The sequence below is a fragment of the Ornithodoros turicata genome, chromosome 1 (genome assembly GCF_037126465.1).
Source record: "Ornithodoros turicata isolate Travis chromosome 1, ASM3712646v1, whole genome shotgun sequence".
In the NCBI taxonomy this organism is placed as follows: Eukaryota; Metazoa; Arthropoda; class Arachnida; order Ixodida; family Argasidae; genus Ornithodoros; species Ornithodoros turicata.
The window spans coordinates 191,349,787-191,373,777 of NC_088201.1; the positions used below are offsets into that span (position 1 = coordinate 191,349,787).

Genomic DNA, 23,991 nt, shown 5'->3' on the forward strand with positions numbered 1-23,991 from the left:
TTCCGTCATTCGAGACACAAGAGAGACCAGATGGTATTAGGTTCTAAAGTTTTGCGCACTCATATGAGTTCACGCAACGAGTAACTGTTAGAACACTGAGGGCTCTACACGAGGTGGTCTTTGCTAGAGTCACTATATAGGGGTACAGAGCAGGGTTGCGTAATGGGATCACCCATTCCATACCAACTTAATTCCTTTCAATTCCTCGGAATGAAAAGGATGGCCAATTCCCACTCCTGGAATAGCTGTGCAACCCCATTCCATTCATCGATTTCCATCAATAAAAGAAGAGGGACCGGTAACCGTGCTGGGTAGCGCAGCTAGCATGCAGTGCTATAGAGGAGACTCACATTACCCATCACGGAAAAAGCAAAAAGACAAGGTTATTTCGTTCTTGACCGTGTGGCAGCCAGACCAGTTCATTCCAATTCCATTCCGCCTGACAAAAGAAAAAAAAAAGATGCCTAATTCCATTCTATTCCTAGGACAGTTTTCGCCATTCCATTCCAATTCCATTCCGGGCTGTGCTAAATCTGGAAATCATTCCAACCCCGGAGTAGCAACTCCGCAATCCTGGTACAGAGTATCGCATTCCTTTTCAGCGCTGGTGCCGGCGATTGCACCGATCGTGTCACGTGGTTCCTCCTTCGAAGAACCGGTCGCCCATGTTGAGTCAACTTCATGCAAAACCGGTTTCCTGGGTTGCGAGCGCGTTGTTCTCCACCGGGAAGGGCGAGTTGGCATCCTATTGCTAGGGGACGCAGCCGTGCCTGAGTCGCCGGCGTGGCTCAGTGTCGCTGCTCTGCTCCACAGGGGTGGCACAAACCCGCCATTCTTGTAAGTACCCTCAAGCGGGTGCTTTTGACAAAACTGACATCTTGTCCTGGCCGCACGTCATGGAAAACGTCATTTTGAGGTCATGTGGCTTTGTTTACACGTCGTCACATCTTTGGAAGTCGTCGACAGTACGAGGCCTTATGTGCAAAACTGCGCATTTTACTGTGAGATTATCGGATAAAAATAATTACCGTGATCGAAAGACGTCCAAAACGTCGCGCAGAAACAACAACCGCATTGTTTACAAACGGTTTGGCTGCCGATCACGGGCGCCCCCATCTTTAAGGTCACGTGTGCGTTCACGTCTGCGGTGACGTGCGACCAGGACCTGTCCACAATGCATTGCGTTCGCCCAGCACCCTTTCGTCTATGGAGCAATGCACTGGATGGCACCCCTGTGCTCTGCTCACTATTTAGTGACTCTAGTCCTTGCGCCATGCTAATAATAATTGGAAGTAGATTTTCACGTAAGGTGAGTCCGCCCACGTTTGTGTGGCGACATGCTGCACGTGTCGCAGGGTAGGACTGCAGATAATTTCGACCACCAGGGGTTCTTTTGACGTGCGTCGGAAATCTCCGACACACGGTGCTGGAAGCAACGCTTCATTGCTACAATCCTCTGCCGGGATTGAACCCGCTATCTTGAGCTCAGCAAGACAACACATTACCGACCGAGCTACCGAGGCCGGCACGCAATGTTAAAGGGGCATTAGACTGGTATCAATGGTGCGTCTTTTTTTGTGTGTGCGTGTGTGTGGCATTGTGTTGCGCTGCCGAAAGTTCCAAAATATTGGTCCTGAAATGTACCGAACGTCTACAAACCGACAAAACAAACACAACATACCCTTTCGCGACTTGAATTTGAATTTTTCATATGCGCTAACTTATTGCAGTAACGTATCGAAGCAACGTGTACCACACATGCGGCTGTTGTTGTATATTATTTGAGAGCAATCCAACGAGACACCACCACGTAGATAGAGAAGGCCTGCTTACTCGTCGCCGTGACGTAATATCTAGGAGTCAGCCAATGAGGATCGTGTTCGGTTGGCAATGGCTCGTCTCCAAGGCTGCGACCGCTGAAAGCACGTTCGGGATAGGCTACGGCCGTTGAGAACACGATCCTCATTCGTTGACTACTAGTAGTTTCGTCACGGCCACGATTAAGCAGGCATTCTCTATCTGGGTAGTGTTGTCTGTGCGCGTCTGATGGCGAATTCGGGTCGTCATTTCGAGGCAACTTCTTTCCGAGAACCCCGTGCAGTCATATTCGCTTGGTCAAAGCGCAACAATGCCGCATGTTCACGTGGCGCTTTCTGAGCGCCAGGAATTTGCCAGTTAACACTTTTTTCTTCCGGCCTCACGACTGGGCAGCAGGTTGCACAACAATGTCCGGTGTCGTCACATCCACACTTGAAGTCTGGCGAGGGACCGCCGCACGTCGAAGTTCGCGTGACTAGCAGACGACCAAACCCGCAAACGAGCGACTGTGATGCCCCTAGCGTGACGACTAGAAGCGCTAGATTCCTGGCACTCACGTTCGGCTGCCAACGGTCACGTGATCCAGTGCGGGCGCCATGCTAGCAATTTCCGAGCGCTAGCCCGTGTTGCCACGAAATGACCAGCCGTATTCGCGATGAGTACACATTGCTTGCTAGTGTGCTTCATCTTTTTCTCGTCTGATCGTTGAGTTCCAAGGGCGGATGGGTTGCAGTCCCAGAGCAAGTGATGGCTGCTCTGTCTCGAACAATTCTGTTCTACCGCCAGAGTCCCTGTCTTCGAATGGCAGTTCTTGCGTGGCCTTGGGGCCAAGGACGGTCCCCGAAGCAATGCCGACTGCTTCGCCAAAACCGGCAGATTCGGTAGGAACTCTCACGTCACGTGTCATGTGGTTTGTGCTTCCTGTTCCTGCCGCTTGCCTGCCTTCGATTTCCTTAACGTTTCGGAAGCTCCCGCCGCAAAGGAGTTGCACTGTTCTTATATCCGGTCAGAGCTGCGTCTGGCCATGCGCGAGCATGCCCGCCACCACCCCCGCTCGCTCTAACGGGCGCACGAATATTCCAATCGCAGGTTCAGGTGTGCTCAGGGCCGGTGCGGAGCGCTCCCCCTTGGAGTCGGCTGAGTGCTCCAGATTTGCAAATTGGAATTCAACGTATGTTTTCAGCGCTTTTAGTAGTTGACAGTCTCGTATGTCACAAACCCCCTCCGTTTTGATTCGAAAAAAGTAAACTTGAGTCCGAGATGGCTGTCATTGTGGAGCTTCATCATATCTGCCCCTTTCCCCAACTTGAATAGACGAGTTCAGAAAATCCCAGTATTCTTTGCACACGCATTGCATCCTGTGCGATTGCTGAGCCGGGGAACGAAGAATAATCGTTCACATTTCGCTTTCGCTGGCCTTGGCACGTCGTGGACAATGGACCGGTAGGGGAGACATCGAAACAGTTTGGAGGCCACCCGTCTCTTTCGTATTAGTAGACTCCCACAGTCCGAAGCGACGCTAAGCACTCTGGGATTTTCTAAACTCGTCTATTGGACTACTCTTCGTTTGATACGAGCGTTTGCTTACCTTTCAAACACCATGTCAGTAGTAAGACAATGCTGTTGAACGTATATCTTCACCCGTGTAGTTTTGCGCCAACTACGCCAGCATGATCAAGAACATGGAAGGCCGTGAAAACGACCAAAGCAACCAAGCCTTTCAAAAGCTACTCTTCCTTGTCCGTGACTGGGATTTCGCCGATGACATTCCGTACGGTCTGGACGTCAAGCGCAAAGTAGTTCACGACTGGCTCTATTTCGACGAAGAGGTGGATGCTAAGGTGAACGAGATGCGAGCTAATGTGACGGCCAACATCACAGACATGGACAGCTTTTTAATGCCGTTCCCGGGGAAGAAACTCAGATCTGCAAGCTTCGACGGAAGAGTCAGCGGTAAGTGGAACAAAGCTACCTATGATGCGACACAAACGTGTTATAGAAGACCAACTTCAGGCTCACCATCAGCTGATGGTGAAGACACTAAATGGGTACCGAAACCAGTACATGTGCAATCTCAGAAAATTGATCTATTCGTTAGCCTGAGCCCTCAGTACCGTTACGCGATAATTCTCGTACCCTTACCCCTATGCCATAACCTTACCCCAGTACCCTTAGGCCGTAATTCGCCAAACCCTTACGTCAGTATCCAGCACCCTTACGCTATAGTTCTCGTCATAACTGTACCCACAGCTGCTTAGCAAATTTAAGTTTAAAACTCGGGCAACACTGTGTCTAAGTTGTCAACAACTGCGCACCGCTCGTCAAGCGCGGAGCGGAATTTTACATTGCATTTGTACAACCAGGGTCGGTTACCGGAAATAATAGCGTTTTCGATTCCGTTTGCAGATGATTTTCGGTTGCGGTTTACGCTACAGTAAGATAATTTTGTTCCTGTTTCCGAGCTACTCTCGATGTCGGCTTCGATTTCTGTTTCCTTGAGATCGTTCCGTATCGCTCTCGGCATTGCAGTGTTCACCGTGTCGGCACCACAATCTTGCAGCAACACGATGTCAGTAAAGGGACAGTACTATTGTAAAGAGACACTGAAGACGTTAATGACGATTAAAGACGTCCGCGATTTATTACATTAACATAAATTAAATTACATATAGAAAGACGGAGAAGGAGCATTACGTTAAGTGAATTCGGGTTCCGTTTCTGTTTCCACCCTTGAACTTGGTTTCCGTTTCGGGTTCTGATCGTACTTCCTAGAACGGTTTGTGAACGTTTTGGCGGATGACCAATCATAAGGGGAAGTGTCATCGGAACGTGATCACCTGATTGGGTCGTATGAAAACCGTTCGTTAGAAAGCGCTACTTAAGAGTTCTCAAAGGTTCGCGCTACACGCTCTGTAGTTTCTCCGAGCTAGTCTTACAAGCTGAGTTGCATGCCACAGATGCGAACTCCAGAATAGGGACAACAAGCGATTTGTATAGAACAAGCGGGCAAGAGGGACACTTGAAACTGCTAGGCAACCTTAAAAATTCCGTCAAGAACCGAGTAGGCTTGTTTTGACGATGCCAGCGACATGAGGATTAAACGTAAGTCTGCTATCAAGAACGACACCAAGATCCCGAGGCGAAACCACAGGAGGTAACACTACTCCATCAGTGTGGCATGTGAACGCCATGGGCGACGTTGTTTTCGTGGAGGTCAACACCTTTGTTTTTAGTGAATTCAGTGGTAGGCTGAATGAAAGTAATGTAGAGGCAATGCTATGAGCTCGATAGCGAGAACGTGATAGGGAGAACGTGATAGAGAGGACGAAATGACAGCAAGATTCAGCTGTAGTGTTTTTGGAGTGGTGCGGATCATTTGTGTACTACGCACAAATACACGTATGTAATATACAGACATACGCGTATCGTAGCATTCAGGAGAAATATTAAATTTTACTGTTAGTCTGGTTTTTTGATGACGTCTGCTGGCGAATCCAATCATTCTTTAGCAATCTTTTCATTTTCCCGTATCACAGGTAACGATGTCAGTGAACCATACCTAGATACCAGTTGTTGTCTCCGTTTATAGGTCTGGTGACGCTTTTTTTATAGCAGTATACTGAACCTAAGCTTTTCGGAGACAATCCTTGGGACACTCAACCTGCAAATGAAACAAAGATTTGGCTTAGGCGTGGTTTGACCAACGCTGGTTAACTTTGAACCGAGATCAAGCGTTACTAAAACGTGCAGTTAACGCTCAATTCTTTTTTTGTAGACGCTAGTTGGTGACGTGATGAATGTTTCAGTAATAATAACTGCCTTTTGTGAGGCAGAGTTAAGCGTTCAATTCAAGTTAAGGGACCGGTGATCTCGGTTCAAGTGTTAATCGGCCTTAGATGGGTAGAAATTCAGCGAACCGGAAATTGAAAAGGAATTGCCTCAGGACGAGAATCGCCGATATTTCCAACGGAGGCTGTTCTTGTTCTGTCTTTGGCTTAGTCATTCTTTTTAAGTATATAATTCTAATTCCCGAATAGATGTTACCGAGGGAGTCCTTGTGCGCCTGGATGGTAGGGACAGTGCAGTAGATCTTTGTATTTTCTTTATATTTTCGGACAGCGCGCTGTTTTATGGGTGCCAGACTGCTGTTACATATATTCTATAAGGAAGATATATGATTGATATGCTCGTAATTTATTTCGTTGCTTCAATGCGAAATTTTTGCTTTCACATCCAATGTCACCGAGTAGCTTTAGTACCCGTGTGTTTCATATGGCTATCCAACTTTAGATCGTTATCTAATAATGACACCCAAGTATTTATACGTAATACTCAACATTCTTCACTAGCATACGCCTTTAGTCTATTTTCAAAATACCCGCATATTTTTTGCCGTCTGGCAGTATATAGTTTGATCAGATCTAATTATCATCTACCATTGTAGGCACTGAGTTATGTTATGAAGAAACGGCCCTCATTTTTTGCATGGTCAGAAACTGATTTGACTGACGAGTAACTAGACATTCATATGGAAACAGTAATTTATTCTATGGACTACCCTACACTACATCGTAGCAATGGTCAGGAACATCTTTATGACACTGTTCAACTGAATCGGCAATAGACTGTCAAATACCAAAGTTATTGTGGTGAAACACGAACATTTTCTGCTTACTGAGGACCCTGAAATGTATCTGGATGCCCCGCGCAAGCGACATGGTAACGTGTTGAATGAAGCGGCATTCGATGAAATGGCGTTCAATGAAACGGCGTTGTCTCTCTGTCCATATACCACCGCCTCAAGCTCAAGCAGATGATACCTCCCACATTGATACACCAGCTTGCTTGCATGTTAAAGGGACCATGAAAGGATATTTGACAAGCCCACTATCATTTTTCATTTGTTCCCCTGTACTAAAGCATTCACTCTGTGAAATATGAAGTTACAAATGGTTCAAATACCGAAGATATTCTATATTAGCCACGGGTATTTTTGACTGATAGCTGCGTCCCTGTTGTACTGAATACGGTTAAAGTCGATGTGTGTTCTAGAGCCCTGCACGTGCCGACTTTTCCTGGCCCGATCCGGCCCGGGTGCATCGAAAAATGGCTCGGGCCGACCCGGGCCCAGACCTTCATATTTTTACGCGGCTCAGCCCGGCCCGGTCCGGCCCGGTGACTCGGCGAGTAGATCCTGGCCTAGTATTTCCAGCCGTGATATACGCGTTTCTGGCGCTTATCAAACAAATTTATAAGAAGAGATGGCAACGCCACAAACATAGTGCTGGCGGTTTAACGCTGTAATAGCACGAGACCAAATTAAATCCAGAACGCACGCGGGCATGTGCGTTATCGTTATACCGTTCGTGTTGTGTCTGTCCCTTCGTGCTCCCTAGTCTCGGGGTGTTTACATTATGCATCATCTTCACCAGCTCGCTTGCTTCCTAGCCATTTTTTCATTATCGTTACACTGTCGGGTTTTTGCGGAGGTAGAGGATGCTGTCGACAATCTCCTTCCCCCTGTCCCTACCCATCTCACCAAGCTTTGCCAACGTGACTGTGAAATACGTGAGGAGTGAGGAGCAATGTGAAGTTGCTTTGAGAATGCTCTAGAGGGTCGAATCATACGCATAATACAGTGTCTTTGCTTGTCTTTGCAAATACAGGGTGTTTGCTTTGACGTGGTCAGAAATTTTATTTAAAGCGAGCCATAAAAGAGAAACGAGCGCTACTTTTCAGCTACCTGACTAAGAAACAGGTGCTACTAGTGAAGCAGTACCTTTTCTTTGTCTGCAGTTTCTTACTCAAGTAGAAGAAAAGTACCACTGGCTTTCCTTTATCGCTCGCTTTAAATATAATTTCTGGACACCTTAGAGTAAACACCCTGTATATGCACAGGAATGACGCAAGCGCGTGATTATATGAACTAATAGTCCTCCATTGTGTGGAATTAGCTGCGCGACCCGGCCGAGTCTGACTCTCGGAAACATGTTTGTCGGGCCAGGCCCGGCCCGCGGTGCCGGCGTAATTTGTCGGCCCGGGATCGGCCCGGCCCGAAGCACACAGCCAATAACAAGCCCGGCCCGGCCCGCGGGTCGGGTCGGGCCTGGGCCGGGTGGCGGTCGGGGGCCCGAGTCCGTGCAGGGCTTAGTGTGTACGATAGTGAGGGATCATGAGAACGGTTTCCTGCAGAGTACTAGGAATTCGCGAAAATCATTTCATGGTCCCTTTAATGCTCTGCTCAGTGTTAAACTACGTCACCTGCTGCTTGTTTGCCGTTTTCAGCTAAGAGATGGAGGGTGTGTTAACGATATTATGATCAGAGAACGCCATGCCGTATTTTCAGTGTTCGCTCTCGTGCGATTGGACGGAGGAAGATGATGATGATACGGTGCCTGCATACTAGCTCCCTGTGTGTAAACAGAGGGAGCTAGTACTGAAGTAACCTATATTTGGTAATATTTTGATGATATTTTCTCTCGGCATCTCACGACTGTGTTCATCACTACGATGTGGTGAGTTGCTCAGCACCGTGTGAGAGGAGCCTATTTTCTGTAGCTTAGTTAGTTGCTGAACGAAGTCATAGCGTTGTGTAAATCGACCCCAACTTCAGCCGCCGAAAGCAGCACGGTCGTGATTGGTGGACTCTTAAAGGGAGACTCCGGGACAATCCGAATAAAGTATAACGGCGTTGTAAATAAATTCCATATACATTCTTCCGAAATAAGAAATAAAGTTCGTTCGGTTCGAAACCGAAACTTCTGAAGCTTTCCTCTCCTTCCTTTTGTACGCTGCGTGACGCCACCGGTAATCTCGTGTGGGCCACCAGCTGTTTTCCGGGCACGCGCTTGACGGCTGCTTCGTGCCATATGGATCACCAGTCATTCGCTTCCTCGATTTCGCTCTAAAATATTCGCCAGCGATAAAAAGCAAAACCAACAGGAAGCCGTACACGAGAAATACCGACGAGGTAAAGCCCAGTGTTGCTGAACTGCTTTTCCATGTAGGAGGGCCCAATCGCTCGAAGGAAAAAGAAAAAAAAACTTTTTCTAATTATCTGTGCCACTTTGGGATGATAAATTTTATTAACTAATATATTATACGGTACCGCTTCATGTCGCACTGCTATCACAACACGTTTTTGGTGCGGAGTCTCCCTTTAAGTGTTACGTCACGTCGTTCATGCGACCAGGCCTTGTCTCTGGATGATGTTGCCCTTCTCTGGTGGAGATGCCTGCCGTGATGTCGATTTTCTGTTGTCCCCTTGTGTGTAAATCGTATTTAATCGCAGGTTCACATTGGCGCAAATAACCGGCTTTTACGTTTACCTGACGTAATTTACCGGAGCCTGGTGTCAGCACACCTTTAACTGAATTCGCACATCCTAGCTTGCATCTATAACACAAAGAAACACTCGTTCCCTGTGCATGCATTGCTCCATAGCGTACCAGCCACATGGGTGACATAAATCCGCCATTTTTGTAACTGCTCTCAAAGGGGTGCTTTTTGCAAAATCGCCACCTTGTCCTGGTCACACGTCATAAAAACGTCATTTGAGATCACGTGACTTTGTTTACATGTCATTTTACCGCTTACAGACATATTCCTGTCGCCATAAGGCCTAGAGATAAACGTATTTTACCAGCGTAAACTATGCGGTGCCTCTTCCGCGAAGTGGTAGCCCATTTCACCTTAGTTTAAGTAGATCGCCTCGGCTCAGTGTGTCTTAACGCGCGATTTTCATCACATTTTTGGAACAAGTTTATTGTGAGATGATGGACGGCGATTGTCATCGACGGGGGCGACATAGTCTACCTCATCGCTGGTGGTGATGGGGGGAGTGAAATAATGAGTCCAGCTCGTTAAGGGATCTGGAGAGTACGGTTCTGGAAGGTTGGTAGTGTGGGCAATGAAGAAGAATGTGCTCTAGATCTTCTAGAGCACCACAGTGACAGCACTGGGGAGATTCAACTTGCCTCAAGGGGTAACACCACTGCGCTGTCTGAATGCATTGAATGCATTTTTGGAAGTCGTGAATAGTGCAACGCCTTATGTACAAAACTGCACATTTTACTGCAAGATTATCGGATAAGAATAATTACTGTAGGCCAAGGACTACAGTAATACCTGACTGCTACGTACAGGACTACTATACAAGACTACTACGTAGAAACAACAAACGAGCTGTTTAGAAGCGGTGTGGCTGCCGATGACGGCGCGGCCATCTTTAAGTTCACGTGTGCGTTGGCGTTTGCTGTGACGTGCGACCAGGACCTGTCCAGGATGCGTTGCGTTCGCCCTGCACGCTTTCGTCTATGGAGCAATACATTGGATGACAGCCCTGTGGTAGCAGCAGTGTTACCATTTGCCTGTGCTGTGCGGCGTAACTTTGACCATTTCTCTCGTACTTTCAGACTTGTCAGAAGAATTTAAGCACCACCTGACGGCACTTGTTCGTTTCCTTTTCTCCCCAAACAACCTGGCACCCAAACTGGTCAACGGAGGGAAACTAACTTGCAAGGAATTCGCTGTTTTGTTGAAGGTAAGCCATATCGCGTTTGTAGCGGCGAATCTGGAAACCTAGCGGGATTCAATGACAGGAACGCACATTTTGCGTGCGAAATACCGAGAAACGCTGTCCGTTGGGGCCCGTGCACACATGCGGTGTGTCCCAGCTAACTTCGAAGATTTTTTTTACTATATTCAAATTAGATTTCGATAATTCCACCAATGGTGACGCGATCTACGGCGGTGGGCGGACCTTATGAGGGCATCCGAAAATTTCTTGGTCGTCGTTTTAATTAATTTGCGCTAGTTAACTTTTCAGGTATTAGAGATAGAGGCTGTGTTCAAATGTAACATTGGTAGACCTCGTTCTCCTGATGCCATTGCCGTTTTCAAAATCGAAGTGGGCTCAACCGTTGCTCAGTAGGCCTTTGCTGCAAAGCCGTGTGTTTTTTGTTTGTTTTCCGGCCGTATTTATTTATTTTTCGTTTATTTAAAGAAGGCGCATGCGGCAGGCCTCACTATTAAACACAAGACGCGACGCCACAGACAGGATATTCGAGGGATGGAATATTTCGAACACTTGAGATTGAAAGCCTCCCTAGAGCACCGGGTCTGTATTCTTACACTCTGCGCAACGACAACTTTATTTTTAAGGTGGTGAATGGGGAGTTTCGTCGGTTCATCGTCGGGATACTCTGCATACTGTACATATATCTATCCCAGGGCTTGTAATCCTAATTTCTACCCTCTTTGGATACCTTCTGCACATCCCTAAATAGAAACATCGAGAGTACGTCCCCGGTACACCGGGCAGACGTCAGCTCTGTGGTGCGTCCGCCATCGCGTTTGTGACTAGGAACCGGCACACAGTTGTGCCCTCTCGGCAACGGTTTATTCGGTAAAGCGGTTACGTCACCTTCAACCGGTTGCACGCTCGTGCTCGTCTCGTCACCGGCGGCACTGCATGTGCTCCGTTAGCTAGTGTCGAACCCCTCTGCTAATGTATACCGTGCGGGAAGTTCCCCTGTGAGGGCCCAGTAGTGGCTGTGTAAGCGAGAGCCAAAACTCCGGACTGTACCGACGCCTTGTGATGAATAACAGACTCGCAGCCGAAGTCAAGACGCAAATGACGATGTACGTTGGTTTACATGCAACATGACTGCACGTTAACAATCGACCACATGTCCTCTTGAAAACTGAAGGAGATCGTTTAAAGCATTTGAGAGCCTTTCAAAGCAGAGTATCACTTTTATAAGACATGATTCATGCATGCTTCACAAAAAGACTTCAGCCGCAAACAGTGCAAATGCACATTTGCCGTTTCTGGACTTAGGATGATGTCTGCATGCATACAGGCATCGAAGGTCTAACTTCCAACATTGTTTCTCCCGTCATGTGAAGTCAGTGTATTCTACCGATACACCAAAAGTGATTTAAATGTAGACCTTGTAATTCCTTTTTTTTTTCAGACCTACTTCATGATATGCAAAGAAGGAAAATTGCCAGAAGTGCAGTCCGTGTATAACGTAAGTATGCATTACATACAGAGTGTTTCACCTAAAGTCATAAAAATTCTAACTGGCTATGTACTCGCCGGAGGACTGTGGGATTTTCGGCAGGTTCCTTCTGGAAACTTTTGCCGTCATCTGGGAAGGCTTTGGACAATTTTTAATAGAAGGAATTTTTTTTTTCAATGGGACTTTGAAAATTGCCAAGGGAACCCCACTTTTTTTTTAAATATGAAGTCCTCCACGGATAACCACAGACTCAACAAAAAGTATGAACCGTATCGCAAGAGACATCGTCGAAAAAATTACACTTTAGGCCCTCCTGCTTGATTGTCGCAAAGAACAGCCCACGGAAAGTGTGCGGAGAGGAGGAAGTGTTCCAGCCTCTCTTTTTTTTTACCTTTCTTTCTCCTGCTTTCACCCTCTTCGGCAGAGGAAAAAAAATGACAAACAAGATCGTCGTCCGACGCCAAACATAGTAGTATCGGTTTCGTAGATGGCTCTCCGGATGTAACTGTCCTATTATGGAAAGATACTTCTTGAGAAGAGCCTATTTTTCGGTTAGGATGGCACATACGCGAGCTAGTTGGGGGACGAACTCCATCATAATTGAAGCCTGAGTCTGGCAAGATAAACATCCACACACAAGGCGAACAACCACTCCAGCACCTCCTGTGCTAGTGTGTGACTATTTTTCAGTTAGGATGGCATATACGCGAGCTAGTTGGGGGACGAACTCCATCATCATAATTGAAGTCTGAGTCTGGGCAAGATAAACATCCACACACAAGGACAAGAAGAACCACACCAGCACCACGTGTGTGTCGTTGTATGTGTTGCCCAGACTCAGGTTTCAAGTACAACAGAGAGTGTTTTTATTCTAAAGATGGACAGTTGAACACAGAAGTAAAATGCAAGCGAGCTGGTGTATACTTGACGTTGGCAACATGTCCCTGCGCTCTGGGAGGAGGATAAAAGACAAAACACACAAAAAAGAACCTTGAAAGCCTCGTCTTGTGCTGTTTGTTTTTGTGCTTTGTCTTTCGTCCTTTCCCCAAGCTCAGGGACATGTTGCCAACGTCAAGTTCTCAGTTCAGTTCAGCTCACTAAGTTCTCAGTTCAAGCTCAGTACGATATACCACTCTCGTTCAATGGTCTTGCCTTAACATTTCTTCACCGGTTTGATGGCACTTCCTCGCTCCTACTTGAGATTGCGCACTTGATCAAGCACATCATCGTGTTCTGTTGCAGGTAACTGCGTTCGTGCACAACAACAAGATATTGCGCGACATACAGAATGACTATACATCATCCTTGCATGACGTAAGTGCTCGTTCATCTGTGAACTATATATACCTATCTTTGCGAAGCTTTGTCGGCTGCGAACGCTGATCCCAGTTTATTTGGACTGAGGAATCAATAAGGATGCCCTAGGTGCACCTGAAATAGCCACGCAAATATACTCTAAACTCTAAAAAAATAATGCCTCTTACGCCTACAAAGGAAAGTATGATTCAAGAGTGGAGTTATTTCAATTAAATATTGACATTCTCGTATACAGTGCGTTCAGTCTCGGCTCCCTATTAAATGATACCAAGGGCTGAGCAATACATGAACACGAGTGCAACGAAGACAGGACAACACGACACTGAGGACGCACTCACTTCCAACTTACGTTTGACTGACTGACGCCTTGCAGGAGTTCCCAAAGGTATTGGAGAGTGGAGGAGGCCTAGAAGCACTGGAAGCGCTACACAGCCGTCTGAAATCCGAATGTATGTCAAAGCTGGAGAAAGCTCCGATTATGGGGAGGAACACGGAGGCTACTCAAGTGCAGCTTTCCGACGTGAGCCATGCTTGGTGATCTATATGTATTTTCCGATCATTTCTGAGTATGTCTGGTGAAAATGATGGAAAGTAAATTAGTTAAGTAAAAGTAATGGACAGCCTCAGAACAATTACTTTCCATCATGTTCACCAGGTACCGCTACTCGTATGTATGTATGTATGTATGTATGTATGTATGTATGTATGTATGTATGTATGTATGTATGTATGTATGTATGTATGTATGTATGTATGTATGTATGTATGTATGTATGTATGTATGTATGTATGTATGTATGTATGTATGTATGTATGTATGTATGTATGTATGTATGTATGTATGTATGTATGTATGTATGTATGTATGTATGTATGTATGTATGTATGTATGTATGTATGTATGTATGTATGTATGTATGTATGTATGTATGTATGTATGTATGTATGTATGTATGTATGTATGTATGTATGTATGTATGTATGTATGTATGTATGTATGTATGTATGTATGTGTTTGTGTGTGTGTGAAGAAATGTGGGAGAGAGTGTGATGAGAGTGAATGCGTGTCCTATCATTCAAGTGAGGCTCCTACGCAAGTCGTTGGGAAGCAGATGCGAGCATGGTAGAATTGGTCAAGGCGTTCGACCCGTGATCGAGAGATGCGGAGCTCAAATCCCGCCGTTTCTCTTGCTTTTTCGACGACCGCCATAGTTCGTCTTGTATTGGTTAGTCTTCGTAAATCACGTGATCTCGCGCGTGCCCGCCTCAATTGCCGGTCACCATAGTGAGTTTTAGTAAAGCACTTTGCAACGTCTTGGTACGATACACAGTACGATAATCCAAAACAATACCACGCTGCGCAAGACTGACGCTGTTGACGTTTTAGTACACCGTGGAAGGAGACTGTACAGCTAATTAACGTCGTAGGGCTCCGGCATGGCCAATCCCGAGCCCCGAAACGTGAAGCCTTCCGATGTTGGGGTATTTGGGAGTTCTGTTATTGCGATCCAGTTTGTTGCACCCATGAAAGGGATATCCATAGGGACATCCAAGGGTATCCATAAAAATGGTACGGGAGTCCGCACCGCCATCTTGCTTCTCGCTTAGTTGCTCTCATTAGAGAGTTGCAGTACATCTTACGCTATCGTACGCTATCGCATTTGCGTACGCAAGGAATAGCGCTGGTGGTTCTGTGCACTGCACGAAGTTCTCTTTCTGTTATGGGCGTGCGCAGAGCAATCAACACTATCCCGTACGTACTCAAAGGGGATAGCGTACGATGCACTAAAACTATCTAATTTCTTCTTCTTCTCCTCGGGGAGCCCCGCAACTCGCGTGACGTCTCAGATAACATGGGACGCCATTGCTCGGTGAGATCCGTACCGGCGGTACGCTAGAGAAGCTTCGCTAGCGTCGCGCATGCGCCATGAGACCAACACCGTAGGAACAACAACTTTATTTTTGACTTTGGAGAGTGGGGAGGTTCATCGCCACAAGCGATAGAAGCGATACTTCCAAAGTACATACACCGTAGGGAGTGTCGTGTCGGAGATACAAAAACGGTCTACTAAAAGTCTCTATTGTCTTAGCCGGATGAGTGTCGGCAATCTCTCGGTGCCTAATTCTCTGCGAGACCACTATTCGCGTCGCTTCCCCATGCTGTAAAAATGAGAATGCAGCTTGGCATCCCTGGAATTCTTGGGAGATGTAAAATGGAGATCCTTGAAATAAGACGCATGGAGCTAGGTCACGCCTTCTTCAGTCTTATTTCCAGGGTCTCCATTTTACATCTACCAAGAATTGTATTGTATTCGTAATGGCACCGCCGGCCTAGATACCCATCAAAATAAACACCTACAAACCCGCGTTGCACACTTTCAATATGGACTGGTGCTGTCTTCCCATATTGAAATTGTACAACGCAGGTTTGTACATGTTCATTTTGATAGGCATATAGCGCGGCGGCCACATTAGGAGTACTATAAAATTATTGGGATATGCAAAATGGTGTCACTTGAAATAGGACGTAAGAAGCGTGAGCTCGCCTTTTTGTATAAATGTGTGCATGGTCTATTGAACTGTTCAGAGGTGGTTGCAGAGGCGGAGAGTTTTCATTTTCCCAGGGGGGGCAAGGGCGCACCGCGAAACAAGTACCCTGGCTAGGGTGGGGGGGATATGTTTATTAAGAAAAAATAAATAAAGGTAAGCCAGATGGATGTCGGCGTGTTATTCCAAAAAATGTGAAAGGGGAAGACAAAAAAGGAAAAGAGAAAAAGCAAACGAAAACAAAAAGAAGGAAAGAAAAAAAAATGAAGAACACAAAACTAATCACACACTCTTGCGGGATCTTATGATGTATGCAGAACTGGTATAGAAATAAGAGGAAGGAAGAACAGAAAAAAAGAAAAACAGAGAGAACGTAAACAGTGAACATGTGCACAACTGAAGGCATTACGCCTTTGAAAACTGAGTGAAAGGAACAAAATGCATTGAATCCTCGGTGTTTGACCCGAAATGCGCGCTATATAATGAATATGGTCAATGAAATGGACCAGCGGGAGTTGAACCAGCTCCCAACGGATATGCGTTCCGAAGATTCTATCGTTGCACCTCACTGGCAGCTGCAGGTACCTTTTCGACTGCTTTCGTTTCATTGATCTGACTGCTTTGGGCGAAATTCAGTCAATGTGTTATGTCATCCTCTGTGTTTCTTCGCCTCACCTTCTACTGAGGATAATGAGTATGATGGGCGGATACATATTTTACAAATTGCAAGATGCATTTTTGGGGTTGGTGCCTCTTCGCTCTTTTGACCCGGGCGCTCCGAGCCCCAAAGGTTGGTGTCAGTCTCTTAGCGGGACTTCCCGGGGGAGGCGGCGCCCCCCCCTAGTTCATGTTCCGGGGGGGCAAGGGCCCCCGCGCCCCCCCGCAGTCGGCGCCTATGGGTGGTTGAATCCGTTAATTTCTACGCTCCTGTAAGGCGTTTTAGACACGTCCATTTTTCCTACAAGTCTTAGTTCTGTTAACTGTAAGCAAAATATTTATAACAGGATGGAAACTGGTGACTTTGACATTTTTGCCTCTTTTAAAGTCCAAGGGCAACGTTAACAAACAGTTAAATTTATCTATGTCTTCTACTTGCTTACTTGTGTTTGTGCACCATATAGTTAGGCAAAGTCATAGAATAAAATAAACAATTGTTTTTCGCGTTTATCCGGCATAACTTGGAGCGAGACTCTTCAACTGGGCACATCAATATGTATGTATTTCTGATTCGCTGTACAGGTTGCATAGACATATCAAATACAAGGCTCAGCTCGTTGAGAAGTCAGTTAACATGTCTCTTTCACTCTTCCAGATGATTGACTGCTGCTGGACAAGCTGTAGAATGACATTTTGCAGCGCCTTAAAGGAAGTCGAGGTGCGTAATGGGGTACTCTAAGTTTATTTTAGAGGTACTGTAGAGTAGTAGAGCTCAGGGAATTTTTATCTAGTCGTTAACCTGAGCCCACAGTACGCTCACGTCACAGTTTTGGTTCCAATTTCGCTCAAATGTTTTTTTTTTTAGAAACTTAAATGAAAATTACGCACAACACTATGTCGGAGTCCCCACCAATTGCATATTGCTCGTCAAGTACGCCGGTAGAACTCCATGGCATGCACATAACACTGGGTCTGAAACAAGAAAAGTCGGCTACGTGTCGGATACGTAGTCACGATGAGCAGCAAGCCAGTCGGGAATATTGGCTTGTTCTCTGTTGCTTGGCAAATTGGCGATTGTTTCCCTCCAGAGGTCGCCCCGAGTCGTTTTAAGCCGTAAACGCATGGGACGCTTTCCCAGCGTCAAAACGTCGCGCGTACGTCATGGCCTTGCACACGTATGGAAGAAACGCCAGCGTGCGACAACCCGAAATGTTTGGGACGCGTACAAGGCAAGTGACGCGCGTAATGATGCCGTTATCTGCCCCGATTTGTTGAAAGCGGGAGGCGTACGCCTTTTTTGTGACAATTATGAACAGATAAAGCGTCACAGAAAAGGCGTACGCCTCCTGTTTTCAACAAATCAGAGCAGATAACGATATCATGAGATTATGGTTGGCTAGGAGCGTGCTATGCGGTGAAGTTCATTTTTAAGAGTGTAATCGTCGACCACAAATGTCTGTTAGGGTGTGCCGATGCTCTTCTTTCTCACGGTTTCCTGCGTTCATTCATTTCAGATGCCAACTGAAATGTAGAAGTAAATTTAATGTGGTGCATAGTGTCCCAAAAAGTTATGCGAGCTCCTCTCATGCAACCTCGTGGTGGTGGTGGTGATGGTGAACCTCGTCAACAGCACGGAGGCCACGGTTCTGTCCACTCCTTGGAAAACGCGCGCGAATATCTGTAGTCGCCAGATTCCGGCACAGGGGTGACATAAACCCGCTATTTTTGTAACTATCGCCAAGCGGGTTCTTCTCGCAAAACCACCATTCTGTCCTGGTCAAACGTCATAGAAAACATCATTCTGAGGTCATGTGACTTTGTTTATTTGGCGTTGTAGTGCTTGACGAGATATTCCCATCGGCATAAAGCCAAGAGATGAACGTACTCTGCAAGCGTAAACTATACGTGGCCCATTTCTCCTTAGTGTAAGTAGATCGCATCAGTTCGGTGTGTCATAATGCAGGGTCGTCATCACATCTTTGGAAGTGGTCAACAGTACAAGGCATCACGTACAAAACTGCCCGTTTAATGCGAGATTATCGGGTGAAAATAATTACCGAGGTCGAAAGACGCACAAAACGGCGCACAGAAACAGGAAACAGGTGCTTTGTTTACAAACAATTTTGCAGCCGAATACGGGAGCGGCCATCTTTAAGGTCACGTGCGCATTGACGTTTGCTGTGACGAGCGACCAGGACCTGTCCAGAATGCATTGCGTTCGCACACCACGCTTTCATCTATGAAGCAATACGTTTGAGGCTAGCCCTGTGGATTCCGACGTACACCATCCGCGCGCGTTGGAAAACTGGTTTTTCCGAGGTCACACTCACGTTGGCCTTCACCGCGATTTCACTAGCACATTAAAAATAGTTAGCGTTTCCTGTCACATGCATTAGTTCTTGTGCCGTGTTTACAAGCAATAATAATAATAATAATAATAACAGTAAATGACAATAAACAACAAATTGCCAAACATTTGTTTTTTATGTTAGGTTAAGCCGGTGACTATTTTTTTCCATGTGCGATGATCACCCGACTTTTGGAACATCTTCGCCGACATAAATGCTACCTTTATCTGCTACTTTACGGTACCTTTAAGAGTGATGTGTTGACGTGTGGGTGATTATAGGGATAGAGTATAGGTATATGTGGTAATCAGTTATTGCTTTATGTTGCAGTCGGCACGAGCCAGAGGTAATCGTGAAGAGGAATACAAGGCTGAATTGGAAAAGGTACGGAGTACATTAGACAGGGTGTCTGCTTGGGAGGGCAATATATGAGCCAATGGAGCGGAACCTATAAATGGAAACGTTTCGCGACCAGCGAACTGGAAAAAGGTTTTCGTATCAAAGGAATGCCAACTAACCTCGATGATATAGGACCGAGAAGGCGGTAAAGAGAAGAGCAAGCAGCAAAAGCCACAAGCATCAGGAAAATGTCGGCGGCAATGCGTTGGTCGTTGATGTTTAAAACTATACACATAAGACGTGGGTGGTTCTTTTTCTGGATGGTCTTTAAATAGAGCCTGTAATTCCGGTTTTACGGCATATGTGCACCGTATCACCCAATCTGAAGAAGTGATCGAGACAAAAAGAGAAAGTATAACTCTGGGCTAGTCATTGTGGCCGTGACAAATGGTAATCTCTACAGTTTGTGAAAATTGTAGCACGAGCACAAGCTTCGCCGTTGAATCAAATTTCGGGCACATTGCCACCTCGTTGGCGCGAACAGGGCTGGTGTACTGTGTGAGAAACGGTTGCTTGATATTTTCAGCTGTGTAGTAAAAGGGACTAAGCGAAAATAATAACGATTTGTCCTCGTTGCTACACCTAGTGAACACGGCGGTAACAACAAAATAATAACGCGAGGCAACAACGGGTCAGCTTCCTTCCACCGTGAGGTCGTCGTGCTGAGGGAGAAGTACTCCGCTAGCGCGATCCGTAATGCTTCACCGGTACCTGTTCGAAGAGAGAACCGGGGGAAGCCAATGTGGACAGCGATCTGGGGTCAGAAGTAACAAGACTGTGACGTACGTACTCTTACCGCACCGCTGTTTTCGTTCAGAAAGGGGAAGAGAAAGAAGGTGAGAGAAAGAAGCATGTCACGTCTGTTCGGCGTTGCTTTTCTTTTCGTTGTCGTAACAGCCCTAGAGCAGGAAGCCGCTCTCATTCAAAAGGTGGAAAAGAATGGAGGTTCAAGGCTGGCACTGCGAAGGATTTCAATATTTCTGTGATTCTTGCGTCAACGCTGTCAACCATCCTGATGAAAATAGACATTTGCTTCCCGCACGTCTCAACCAGCCTCGCCTGCGCGCTCGACGACACAGAAGACAACCATTTACCCTGGGACGAGAACGAACTCGTACGGAATGATTCACAAGAAGCTAAAAAGGAGGTTGATTGATTCGCGCTTGTCGATGCGGACGTCGTTGATCGTTCCACGGATGCCGACATCGTGAACATTGCGTTACCTGGGCAAGGTGCAAATGAAGACGTGGCAGAGGGGAAACCACGGGGTATTCAGTGGACAGCGGAAGGCCATAACATCTCTCAGTTACTGCGTAACAAAGACGAACCCAGAGTCAAAAGCGGTGTATGAAGAAGCTGGAGAATGCGACCCTGCTACCTGATAAAACTGCTTCGTAGCGTGAGATCACGACGGTTTTCGCACCGAATGGAAAACTGTTCACAAATGCTTATTTTGACGATGTTCTTTCGCATGCGCTTCCGCGGAACGTCTGCGCAGTTCCAAGGCTATTCTTACAGTCCTTGCCCATTCCCGCTTTTAGCGAGTTACCGCGTATAACGATTTTTTCCGGTCCCGTTGACTTTGCTATAACGAGGGCCTACTGTACTTCGTAATTCTTTTTTCTACAACTGTGGCCACCAAGAGAAAGCAACATTTATCACGCATCGAAGTGCCTTCATGTGGACACGAACGCCTTTTGTGTTGAAAAGGCTTGTCCTGCATGCCTCTAAGCGTTCGAAGCCATTCGATTTGTACTCAAATCAGCGCCGCTTTTTGGTCTCCCGGACGTCAAAGCACCTCCGACGATTACCTGCGGCGCATCAGCCACTGTCCTCGCAGCAGTGTGCACCCAGAAAGAAGAAGGAAACGAGACGTAGTTGATCGTGTAACTGATCGCTTACAGAGACGGGAAGTAGGCTACACAGCAAGGTTTGGCAAGCTTTAGCTGTTCGGGCGATAACGGTGACGTTTAGAGATCGCCTACTTGGCAGACCATTTTATCTCTTGACTGAGAACTGGTCAGTTGCCTGTTTGACTACAGAGTTGAAGCCCTTTCGTCGCCTTACAGGCATGGTGCTTGACCTAGTGGAGTTTGACTTGTCGATAGAACATCGGCCACGACGTCGAAATCGTGTGGCTGATACGTTGCCGCGATACTGATGTGCAACTGTATCCTAGTTTGACACCGCTCATCACGAGGCAAGCTGAAGATGAGACATGAGAGGCTCTTCGTGCAAGACTGGAGTCAGGACAGGATACCCGGAATTTTGATGGCGTCCATGACCCCTACTGTATGAGGTTGTGCTTCCTGTACTGTACACAGCTGTTGTCCCAGTGAAGATACAACAACATGCCCTTGAATTGGTTCATGGTGCTGGTGGACACACCTGTGCTTCGATAAAGTGAAGGACCGCTATTAGAGCCGAAAGATGGCTTCTGCAACAGCAGAATACGTCCGAGTTTCTAAGTGCACAACGGGCCCTGTCAGCTGTCCCGATGTGTTCCGTGCCCGCGACAGAAACGCCTTACAGTGATATACGTCGTAAAATCACAATGGGCCCAACTGAAGAAAAGTCAAGGAATTCGTCACCCGGTATCACATAGTCCCAGCAGCAGTGCCCACAGTTTTGACAGGGATCTAATTCTCATTCAGGAAACATCTCCATTCACCATCTCACAGCTTTGGAACACCGGACGTCTGCCTCTGTGACAATGCCAAGTCATCTGACTCATACCAGTTTAAAAGCTTCATGCATGTGCACGCCCCATTTCTCAATAGCATATCACGCCACCAGCAATGGACTTGTCGAACAAGGTAATCCAGCGCTAATGACGAGAAGCTATGCAATGGCGATTAATCACTTTAGGTCGCTAAGTTGGACGAAGGTGCTGTTGCTGCAATCACTACACGAAACCGGACCGCAGGGCCTCCCCCCTTTGGACTTTAGTTTGCGTTTGTACTAAAACTCCCGTACCAGAAAACCTGACCATCAGATGAAGGCAACATTTCCTGGAGTTTCAGGAAAGGTAAAAAGAAAAAGAAACAGACAGAGCACGTACTGGACTCCCACCAGCTCGCTTGCACACTCCTCGTCTGTTCCTTCCTGACTATCAAGTCTGATCGGTAGGCCTCTAGAGCTGCCAGACCTACGAGGTGAGGCGGTGAGCAATTCTGAACAAGCTCAAGACACCCACGAAAAAAAAAGAAAAAAAAGAAAGAAAGAGTAATACACGAGAGGACACACCGCAGTGCTCCACTCAACACTGGATAGCTTGCATGGGTTCGGGGGCAAGAATCTATCTAACACGGTAATGAAAAGCATGGTCTTTAGTCCAAGTGTTCATGATCTTTTGCGCGAAAGAGTCCCAGTCACTCACCACGTTCAGCGTGAACGCGGAAGAAGCTGCGAAGGGGCCTGTGTACCTGAGGGATGTACTTCGGAATATGGCATCAATAGCACAGCGGTCGTCTTGCCGAGTTCAGGAAGCCATCGCAAAATGTGCCCAGGTCCACCTATGAATGAGCCTGTTTGAGGGACTTGAAGGTGTCGGATAGCAGTTGAGTTCAGATACAGCGACGGTACCGAGACCGGTACGGGAGCGATGAGCTCGAGAGGTTCACGCAGTTGACTTGCCAGGTCGTTGCACGGGCGTGGTCGGGTTGAATGGCTTCCAACGTTCGATGTCCGGCAGCACGCCATCGAAGCCGATGCAAAATTTGGAGTAGCGATGGTAAAAGGGCCGAATTATTCGCCAGACTGAGGTGTTCGTAGTCCGGACCACCAGATGAAGAGGAGGTGGTCTTCCCCTACATGAGTCCCGGCCGGTGGGGATGGAATGTCCCAGCGAGCAGATGTTCGTGGTCTCACGCTAGGACGGTGCCGGTAGAACTGAATCTGCTACTGGCAGCTCGTGTCCGTAGCGGGGTGGCTTTGTTGTTGCCACGGATCGACACACGTCTCGACGATGATACTTGACCTCGAATATGTCCCCACTGCAGAGACAGCAGGAATCGAGCAGTGTTGCATTATATCAGAGTAATGAGTAAGGCAGATGAATGACATTTTGTGTGGATTAATGCCCGATTTAATGCCGATGTTGGCCAATTAATGTGTAGTGGCCTTACTCTTTAGCTGAGAGTCGGCAGTTACGAATTCTGCCTGGTGGAGGCTACCTTCGTCACCGACCAGGTCACCAAGACAGAGAGGAGAGCAAAAATGCAGCCTCTCAACGCAAACCCCTGTACCCTTCAATAACTCTTGCATGTGATTGCTGATTTAGGTAATGCATACCGCTCTCATCCGGACGATATCATTCATAGGTAGCAGAAACACACACATAAGCCTAATCACGTCTGTCTGCAGTACGCGCTTCTCTGCTAGAGAATTTTGGGAAAATCTAAAGACAATAATGTTTAGCAATGCACTAGACAACGCAACAAAATGAATGTAAATGCAATGTGTTAGTCTCCAAAACTGTAATGGCAATACAGTACAAAGTAAAAGTACCACTCCACCTCTGTCTAACTGTGGTATAATTGATCCTTGTACGGAAGCTATTCGCCGTTTCCTAACATTGAATTGTTTCTTCCTCATTACAGGTACGGGCACAGCGTGCGGAGTTGGAAGAGGAGAAAAAAGAGATGGCATTTAAGGAGGGAGAGGTTTGTATTATTCGAATGCTGTATTTCCTGTTTTTGCTTAAAGGGACGGCGCATCCAGGAACCCATTTTTGAAAGCGATATATACCGAAATATATTTATATATAAATATAAAACTGACTTGGTATACGTTTTCACGCTATCTATTGCGCTTTCTTACACATAGTGACTATTCAAGTTTGAAACAAACCTGTTCTGTTTTGTCTAGAGAAGTTTTTG

General features: G+C 46.7%; 1 protein-coding gene across 8 annotated transcripts in view; it reads left to right on the forward strand.

Moving 5' to 3' along the window:
- The window catches only part of LOC135378889 (atlastin-3-like), a 191,258-nt gene that overhangs the window by 30,743 nt on the left and 136,524 nt on the right, over window positions 1-23,991 (forward strand). Inside the window, exons 10-17 of one of the 8 annotated variants that reach the window (XM_064612048.1) lie at window positions 3,468-3,771; window positions 10,233-10,360; window positions 11,796-11,852; window positions 13,086-13,157; window positions 13,534-13,680; window positions 17,020-17,082; window positions 19,043-19,096; window positions 23,713-23,775. The exons of the other annotated variants lie outside the window; for them this stretch is intronic. Coding sequence (XP_064468118.1) covers window positions 3,468-3,771; window positions 10,233-10,360; window positions 11,796-11,852; window positions 13,086-13,157; window positions 13,534-13,680; window positions 17,020-17,082; window positions 19,043-19,096; window positions 23,713-23,775 — 888 coding nt within the window. The remainder of the gene's footprint in view (window positions 1-3,467; window positions 3,772-10,232; window positions 10,361-11,795; window positions 11,853-13,085; window positions 13,158-13,533; window positions 13,681-17,019; window positions 17,083-19,042; window positions 19,097-23,712; window positions 23,776-23,991) is intronic. 8 annotated transcript variants of the gene reach the window in all.